This window comes from Mandrillus leucophaeus, unplaced genomic scaffold (genome assembly GCF_000951045.1).
Source record: "Mandrillus leucophaeus isolate KB7577 unplaced genomic scaffold, Mleu.le_1.0 Scaffold699, whole genome shotgun sequence".
NCBI lineage: Eukaryota > Metazoa > Chordata > Mammalia > Primates > Cercopithecidae > Mandrillus > Mandrillus leucophaeus.
The window spans coordinates 684,508-694,314 of record NW_012107574.1 but is presented as its reverse complement, the minus strand read 5'-3'; the positions used below and the strand labels follow the sequence as shown (position 1 = coordinate 694,314).

Below are 9,807 nucleotides of genomic sequence, written 5' to 3'. Positions count from 1 at the left end.
TTTGAGGTATGTCAACAGATGCCTCTGTTGGTTTCAATTGTAATGATTTTTTTTTTTTTTTGAGAAGAAGAAGGGAATGTTTTTTTTAAAAAAAAAAAAAAAAAAGCTTCGCATATCATGTTATGTTAATATATATTTTATGGCTTTTAACAGTGTCTAGTTGTGTACTGTGTGATGGGGCAGAAATTTAGCTTTAACATATTTAAAAATGGTTTTTCACCTTACTGGTTCCTTGAATGTTATTCAGTTATCACTTTTATTTCTCCAACTATCTTTTAAATCTTATTTTAATTTCTAACTTACACAACTCTGACTATACTTTTCTATTTACTGAGGTAAATGACTACTAAAATAAACTGAAAAAGCATAGGATATCTTTCAAATTGTAAAATACAGTTGAATTTATCAGTAGCATTAGAAAATGAATTATTGCAATTACGGAAATGTTTATTTTATTGATTACTCCTACTTCACTATTCCCTAACATTTCATATGTAGAATAGCATCCCAATACATTAACTGCCCATAGAGTTATAAAAGAGAGGAGAGCAGATAATTTACCTAAATTGTATTAAATTACTACCTACCCAAGTGAAGTATGAAATTGAAAGAACTATCTTTTGTACCCATCATATAGCAAATTATGTCATAGCCCTAGTATGTGTGTAGGCAGGGAGCAGTAAGGTTGAGGTTTAGAACTTTATTTGAGCACTAAAATTGGTCTACTGTTTCTTGTTGATCGTCAGTCTTGCAATAAACCTAGGCTGCCTGGATTCAGTTTCCATCTCTGATACCTAGCGACTTTGTAGATTACTTGGACAAGGTTGCACCTCTCTGTACCTTAGCTTCCTCATCTACAAAAGAAAGTTGATAACAAAAAGTATCTGTCTCAAAGTATCAGTCTGAAAGGATTTTTGTTAATATTAAACTAATTAATGCTTTTAAAGCCCTTAAAACAGTCTCTGGAACGTAATAAGTGCTTATATGTTTTATATAAGCCCATAATAAATGTTTATATGTTTACTGTCATTATCATTATTTTTTCATCCATGCTATTACTTCACAAAATATATGATGGTAATAGGGAACATATACTTATCCAAACTAAAATTGCCCCAATATTCATGTGATTCTTAAAATATCTAAACATTTATTTCTATAAAAAGAATTGGATAATTCAAATCTTGCTGAATATCAGAATTTCTCCACAATTGAAAATAAATGCAATTGGAGATGGGGTAGTGATATATTTAAAATATATGCTTTCTAAAATTTTGAAATATGTAAGTTAGATTTGTGAATTCAAGAAGACTCCATTGTTGTCAGGAAGCTGAAAATTCTCCATCCATGTTATTCCCTCAGTTATCATACAGAAGCAATTTTTAAAAAGCCATAATCAGAGGTTTTTTGTGAAGATGAATGCCAAAGTCACTATTTGGTTTTATGTCTAGTACAAGTTCCTTCTGGATGTAAATTGTTTTGATTATTCAATATGCTGAAAAGGGGGCATGACCATGAAAGAAAAGTCATTCATCAGAATCTCCTCTCCCCAAAAAGAAAAAAGTATCTTTTTAAATGAAGAGCTATTTCTTTCATACACTCTCTTCCTATGATTTTATTCTAAGCTCATAAAAGCCATTTCTTTTTCTTATATCTTTCCTCTCTGAAATGTGAGTGTGCACTGGTGAATCATACCATATAAATGAAAATAAGTAAATAAAATGAATCCTCCCTGTTCATTTGCTTTGAGGGTTTTTGCTTGTTTTGTTTGGTTTTCTGCCTTCTTGTATGTGGCTTATGTCTGGTTTTGGTTTCTCTGTTTGCTGTCAGTGCTGGTCTGGAAACTATATCTATCTATACTTAAGCAGTTTTCAGTGTCCTCTCAGGTCGTTGATGAACTTCTGGATCTTGTTTGAGAGACTGTTTCAATGTTTTTCAAATTCATTAATGATACATTTCAATGAGCATGTCAGAAAAAGTTATCAGTAAGAGAAATTAAAGTTCCTTTTTTGTCAGTGATTCTTATTTGAACAAAATTGTATTAAAAGAATAAAGGGTCATAAGATTTATTTTGATACCAATGCTTTATAATTTAGAATTATGCCTGCTTATCCTAAAAAAGTTAATTCAAAATAAAAACATAAAAAAAATTCTTTTTTTAAAAGGTGAGACCAGAAACTGTTGAGAAGAAAATGAGAAATGCTTATACCAAGAACCTAATAGGATATGGTCACTGAAATTCACTAATAAATTTAGGTTAGTTTTTAGACAGCAGGACAAAAAGAGGGAACCCAATCAATCATATTATTCCCATTGTTTTAAATAAGAGAATATAAATTACTTTTTGAAGTAGCGAATTAATAAAATTATTTTATAAGAGGAATTTATCATGTGTTATAATAAATTTCCCAAAAGATGCAGAAAAGAACTTCATATATATTTTAATCATAAGGAAATTGAGCATGTCACATTAGAACACAACTCAAAGAAGTCATGGATTTTAAGTCAGATGGGACAGAGTTCCTTTGCAGACCCTATGACTTAGACTCTAAAACCCTGGACAAGTTACTTACCTAAGCCTCAGTTTCTTCATCTGTTAAAATATTGATGATATTTGTACTTACTTCATCAAGTGAAAAGATCAAATGATATATTGTGTTAAAGTGTGTAACAATTGATAGCTCTTAAATGTACTTTGTGATTTTCTAGCTTAATAAAGAAATTGAATTTAAAAACCCTACACCAATGAAAACTTAATTTGTCCCCTACATTATCCTCTTTTTTAATGCTTTTGACAGACTCAAAATAACAGAAATTTCAAGATACTGATTCAAATCTAAGCAATCTTACTTACAAAATGATACAGAGAAGAAGGTTGTATTTAACAATATTTGAACTTCCTTGTCCTATTTCTTTCTATCCAATATCTGTAATGTTTAAGATATTAAAAGTTCTTTGTCATTTTATTCCTGGTTAATTATCTGTGTTTTTTTATAAAAATTATTTCAGAATATTGAAATAGATTCTAAAATGAATCAATTGGTAAATGGTGAAAAATCATTGCAAAATTAAGAATCTTCACATAAAGTGAGTTACTTTCTCTGATGTGTTATATAGGAGGAATACCTTCACATATGCACACAATGGTAGATTTTTGTTACTAAAAATTCTGTGACATCTTTGATCTTCTGTGAGGACTAAGTACTAGTTACTAGGTAAACAGATTGGTAAGCATTTAGGATTAATATGTGCTTACATTCTGAAATTGAGAAGGGGATTGCACTTCTCGGTTGAACTCATAAACTTCAGTAATATTTATCAAACAAAATGTATATGGCTCAGTATCGTTCTCTTGTATTACAATTTAGCATTGGTTGCTAAATGAATTGTTTTGTGATTAGACTATAGAGATCTAGTTCTACTCATCTTTTTTATTTTTAATTTTGTTTGAATTTATAAGAAATCTAAAAGTCATATTTAGATATGAACTATCAAAAAGTTGTTTAAATTAGATCATTTCTTCCAAACATATTACAGATCATATATTCTTGCAGTAATAGAAATAATTAAACTCTTTCTTGAATGCCTGTTTGTCAGGCACAGTATTTAGGTATGTTATTTGCAAATTCATAGCACAACAGCCCTTTGAGGTAGATAATAATATCACCATTTTCAGATGAGAAAACTTGCGTTTCAAGAGATGATGGAAAATACTATATATCTAAGACCACATGGCTCATAAGTGGAGAACTGGCGTCTGAACCCAGATCTGATTCCCAAGTGTAATACTTTCCAATAGACAGCATTGTATCTCTGTACCTCAAAAGAAAAAGCTATATTATTTAAAAGGTTAGGAATTTTCCTATGTGGTTTTAAAATACACTTGCTATAGCACAATAATAAGTGGTTTAGTCGTGGCTGCTACTTATGTGAGTTTGGTTTAAAAATAGCCCAGTTTGTACCCTGTTGGTCATAATAAAAGCATACCACCCTTACTTCTAGAATTTTAACCGTAGAACACAGTATATGTCAAAGAAGCTAAAAAAGTATTCTTTTAAGTTGCATTTTGATGGACATTGAAATTGCTTAGACTCTTTGACCAAAAGTACAAACTGCTGTTGAACTGGTGACAAAATCTGTTTTCGTGGACGCTAGGCTACTTAAGCTTTATTTTCCTCCTAAGCATTCTCTGCCTTTGTAAAGCACTCTAGAAGCAGTATTTGCTTAGCTTCTAATTTTGGTTTTGCTTTTGTGTTTTCTCTCTTTCTCTTGGTTGTTCCTTCCTTCTTCCCGTGGCGCACTGTGTTTGCTCTTTCCGTGCATCACCTGTGAATACCCCCTGTGCTGACCAATCAGCTGTTGGTGAAGGGGGTGAATGAAACTCTGGTAGCTCAGAGGGTTGTTCCTGCTCTCATTACTCTCTCCAGTGACCCTGAAATGTAAGTGTCATCCCTGCCTTTTATATTCAGCATCCATTTCAAAATGTGCCTGCCAAGAAATAACCATCAGCTCTTAAATTTATTGAAGAATCTCTTTAAATTAATAATATTGGATTATACTTATTTGATTTTAAACTTTATCATATTATTATTTATATATCATGGTTCTTTTTAAATCAACCCTCACTGTAAATGTAATTTGGAGGCCATGTATTGAAAAAATATATTAGTATATTAGTGCTCAATAAATACTTCCATAAGTATGCTGATGGACTGTTTCTTTCAAGCCAAGAAGGGATGCTCTCCTAATCTCACTAACAGGTTGTTACCAGTAAGTGTAGTAGCATGAACCAAAGGCCTAACATTTTAATGTCTCGTGTGGATGACTAAACCAAGAAAGGCCAATGAGTCTGCCTGCCCATCCTCAGTCACAGCTAACCCAGTTCTTATTCCAGTTTACCAAACCATTTTTTATTGCATGTTGACTGGTTTACAGCTGACTCTTCGAGGCATGAGTGAAGCGTTAGTTGACAAGCGGGTTGCTCCGGCCCTTGTTACCTTGTCCAGTGATCCTGAATTGTGAGTTTCACAGACTGCGACCTTAAGTTATCCTGTCTGTCTTTTTGAGCATTCTTCTTGGTCTGCTTTTTTTAAATTTATTTAATTTGTCATTGCTAGAGACTAATACAGTATATTTACCTTGTACTTACTTTAATATACATTTTAGTAATACTCATTGTTCATCTCAAAGCTTCAGTTTCTTTCTTTTTTAATTCTAACAGCTCTGTCAGGATTGCCACAATTCCAGCCTTTGGCACTATTATGGAAACAGTAATTCAAAGAGAGGTAGGAAATAATTGAAATTTATTGATGTCTGTGTAATATTGAGGTGATCACGATACATGTATCTGGTGGTAGACAGCAGGGAGCATCTTACCTTTTATTTTGTGCCCTAGTTAGTTATAGGCCAGAGGAGGATCTCTCTATGTGAAAACATGGTAGCCTAACCAAGGTATATTTCCATATCCTAAGGAGATCTCTAGTCTTTCCTCTCAATCAGAACATTAAGTATAGGCCAATCTTTCAGGGATGTCCAAGGGAGAGAATATAGTCATGAGTTTTTAGTTTCTCTTTCTGATTGGGCCAGTAAAGCCCCTTCCTCATCCCTCTTTTCTATTTATCACTAGAGACAGAAACTAAAAACCACAGCTTCAGGCTGCTAAAAGCCTTAAACAAAACAAAACAGATCAACAACAAAGTAAGATGTGTTGGACAAGCTTGCTAGATGTTCTGTTGTAAGCCGAGCTGGATATTGCAGTTTTGAATAATCCTTCAAATCAGGTCTAGTTCCAAAGCCTTCTGTTATCCAGTAGGCTTCTGGCCAATCTACATAAATTCTTGATTGCCAGTGTTGCAGAGATTGCAGGACTGTTTTCCCAGATAACATCAGGAACACAAATGTATCTCAGTTATCAATGAAGACAAGAGGGCACTTGTATTCTGATAACTGTGTCATTGATATGAAGCCGTAAAAGTCATTTAGTAGACTAGTATTCTCTTGATGCAGAGTAGATCATTGTCTGGGCAGACCCTCTGTCATGCCTGTTTCAGGAGACCACCAAGGTCTTCCTTCTTAAGGTGTATTTTGATTCTGAAACTGATTTCAAGTTTTTTAGATTCTATTTGCAACACTAACTGTAAGACACTTCTCAAAACTGGTATCAGGTTTTTATTCTTTGTTATTATATTGGATATGTCCTCATACAAATGAAAAAAAAAACTTGTAGATTAGAACATAAATTATTTGTGGACATATTACCCAAAAGAGAAAAGTTTTAATAAAACTCCTTCATCATATAGATTTTTTATAACAAAAACTGAAGTTTTGTTAGTTACAGAAAGAATGTTTTCCATTTTTTCACTTATATATTTCACTGGTGAAGCCACAGAGGAAAAGCACATCATTCTGCAAAGCTTGCAGTCTTAGCAGAATTTCAACATGTTCTCAAATCCTAAAATAAAAATGTCTTTTAGGGAAATGTGAGTAAGATATAAGTCATTAATGACTCATTGCTTTCAGAAGGTGAATAATTGGGTAACTTACAGTGTGATTTGTTTTAAGAATTATAATTTAGATACAAAATAATCATAAGTTTACCTACTTTTCCCTAAATACAGTGGGATTTTTTTCTTTTGTTATGATTTGTTGGGAATATTTGTATTTTTTAATTAAGAATTTATAAGCATAAGCAAAGGAGGAAAACTTCTCTGAGCCAAAAGATTAAATAACTACTTACTTAATTCCAAATTTCTACTGTCTTTGGAATATAGGTTGCTTTAATCCACTGCTGTAAGTCATGTTTAACATGTGTCTTTCACTTTAACAACACTACTCAGTTTTCAATACTCTATAAAATGACTGTACAATATCCAATTTTAAGTTGCTGGAAAGGGTGAAAATGCAGTTGGCTTCTTTCCTGGAAGATCCTCAGTATCAAGACCAACATTCTTTGCATACAGAGATCATAAAAACATTTGGTAGAGTTGGCCCTAACGCAGAACCCAGGTTCCGAGATGAGTGTAAGTTTGCATTTTTCTACCTTTTTCCTGAATTGTAATGTAAGATCAAAGCTAGACACTCCTCTGAGGCCTTGTCATGTATTAAAATCTTGGTGCATTTGTCATAGTTAAAGCCTTGTATACTTCTGTGTACTGAAAGCTGAACATGAAACAAGTTAGTTATTGTGAATTACTCAGTATTGATATTAGTGGATGGTTTTGTTTTGTTTTGTTTTGAGACAGAGTCTCGCTCTGTCACCCAGGCTGGAGCGCAATGGCATGATCTCAGCTCACTGCATCCTCTGCCACCTGGGTACAAGTGATTCTTCTGCCTCAGCCTCCCGAGTAGTTGGGATTACAGGTGCCCACCACCACGCCCAGCTAATTTTTGTATTTTTAGTAGAGACAAGGTTTTGCCATGTTGGTCAGGCTGGTCTCGAACTCCCGACCTCAGGTGATCTGCCTGCCTCGGCCTCCCAAAGCGTTGGGATTACAGGCGTGAGCCACCGCGCCCAGCCTAATGGATGGTCTTATACTGTATACTGATTGCTGTAAGACATATGAAGAGTAACTCAAACTTAATTTCAAGTTATTTTAGAAATATTTCTTAATAACTGCTAATTGCTAAATACTGTGCTGCCTTAGAGTTTACTTTTTTACTTTTAAGGGAATTTTTGTGTGTTTCTGGACATGTTCTTATGAAAAATAGACATTTCTCCCGCTTAGCAGGCCATTCAGCATGATACATAACTTTGTTTTAATTCATAGCTTGTTGATCTGCTACATGATCTTCCACAGTTATCGGCCTTTTTTCTCTAGATTTTACAGAGTCTCTTTTATTGTGGGCTTCAACATTTATGGCCACAATTTCTTTGGATAGCATCAAAGCATCAAGAAATTATGACTGCAGAAGTATATCAGTTATCATAGTGCTTTTATTTTTAGCAATTTGACATGCTCTAGAGAGGGCCACAAGTTGGGTCATTTAAATCAGTTTGGTTTCTAGTACATTATTTTATTCTCTGGCAGACTGTTATATATCCAGGCTAGCATATGACTCTGTAAAATAAGAGTCATCAACAAAAAATACTAAGTCAGGATTTGGACTGCAGTGTCCAAAAACTCGGTTGAGGCCATGCACACTGATCATGCTATAGAAACACAGTCATGACATTTTTTTCACTGGGTAAGTGTCTTCATAATTAGCCAACTAACAGAAGAAAGTTGATATTTTAGTTAGCACTAGGGATAGTTCCACATGTTGCAGCGTCAAATTTACAGGTGATTCTAGGTAGGAACTCTGAAGGTGCTTTGACTTTTTGAGGCTGTAGTTGCTCTGAGGCAAGGAGAATAACTCTTGGCTCCTGGATTAAGGGATAAGCTCAACACACAATGGGTCTTTGGTGTGTGCCATGTTGTCAAGTTAAATGGGTATTTGGTATGTTGTCATGTTAAACGGGTCTTTGGTATATGCAATGTTGTTGCATTAAATGGGTCCTTGCTGTGTGCCGTGTCGTATTGCTAAAACTTTTCTAGAGCGTGATCTGAGCTTTCTATGTACATTCAAAAGAAAGACTCATGATAATCTGGGAAGAATCCATCTGGATTCTTATAGGATCTGCTCCAGTTATTTTGTTGATTCTTTGGAATCTTTTTTCAGTAATTCTGGGACTAGAGTTATTTCTCAAATTAAACATAGTGTCAATATCTTAATGTCTCTTTCTAGAATTTTCAAGAACATCTAAAAATAACCCTTCCATTTTATTTGACAGTTTTAATTGTAGAGTACATACCCACCTATCAAATTTGTAGGAGTTGTACAAGAGGAAAAAAATGAATTTTCTTCTCGTAACGGCCCCAAAATAACAATTAAAGGTTATTTTAGGAACAGATTGAGGTGAGAAATTCCCACTGCTTGAATAGTTCTAGTAAACCATTATCCTTGAAGCCTCCTGCAACTTACTGTGTACCCACAAGTATGTCTTATACAGTCTTCTTTCACATTTTGGTACAACCAGATTTTTTTTTAAAAAGATAAAAAGTAGCCTTTTTCCCACTTTTGTACTTACTTCTCAGTCAAGTGGCTACTCTTTTGCTTTAGAACTTACTCTGAGGAATTTAGTACTCTATATTAATAAGATAAATATTGAAGTAGAACCTGTATGAAGAATGCTGTAGTGTTATTCGTATGTATTTCTAGATGATTGGCTTTGGGAGTTTGGAGGATGGACAGAGAATTTCTGGGTAGTAATGTCTCCCTTGGAGTGGCATTTTGGGTATTTAGGTATTTGCCCCTCTATTTCTTGGTTAATAGCAGACATTACTTCTTTCAGTGGCCATTGTTCTTTCCCAATTATTAGTTATCACAGGACCTTTGGTCTTGTTTTCATTTTTAAGAACCAGTTGTTTTATCTGCAACACCATAGAGTTGTTTTTTGTTTTCAGCTATTTTACTTAGTAAGGCCCTCTGAAAATGTTCAGTCGTACATTGGAGATTTTCTAAAGTGGCAATTTTCCATTTCTGATTTTTTCCCCTAAGTTTATTGTTTGAGGTCTGGGCCCATTTATTCAAACAAACAAAAACAGGACAAGATTCCCTTTATGACTATTGGATCTACCCCAGAATATTTTTCGAACGTTTTCTGAAATACAGTTTTTGTTTGTTTGTTTGTTGTCTTTGAGGCAGAGTCTCGCTCTATCATCCAGGCTGGAGTGCAGTGGCGCCATCTCAGCTCGCTGCAACCTGCACCTCCCTGGTTCAAGTGATTCTCCTACGTCAGCCTCCCAAGTAGCTGGGATTACAAGCACG

The 9,807-nt window shown here is 34.1% G+C and overlaps 1 protein-coding gene across 1 annotated transcript in view; it reads left to right on the top strand.

Annotated features, from left to right (window-relative positions):
* KIAA1468 (KIAA1468 ortholog) overlaps nt 1-9,807 on the top strand; it is a 123,470-nt gene that overhangs the window by 91,209 nt on the left and 22,454 nt on the right. The window contains exons 22-24 of the mRNA XM_011964392.1: nt 4,936-5,018; nt 5,222-5,285; nt 6,881-7,019. Coding sequence (XP_011819782.1) covers nt 4,936-5,018; nt 5,222-5,285; nt 6,881-7,019 — 286 coding nt within the window. The remainder of the gene's footprint in view (nt 1-4,935; nt 5,019-5,221; nt 5,286-6,880; nt 7,020-9,807) is intronic.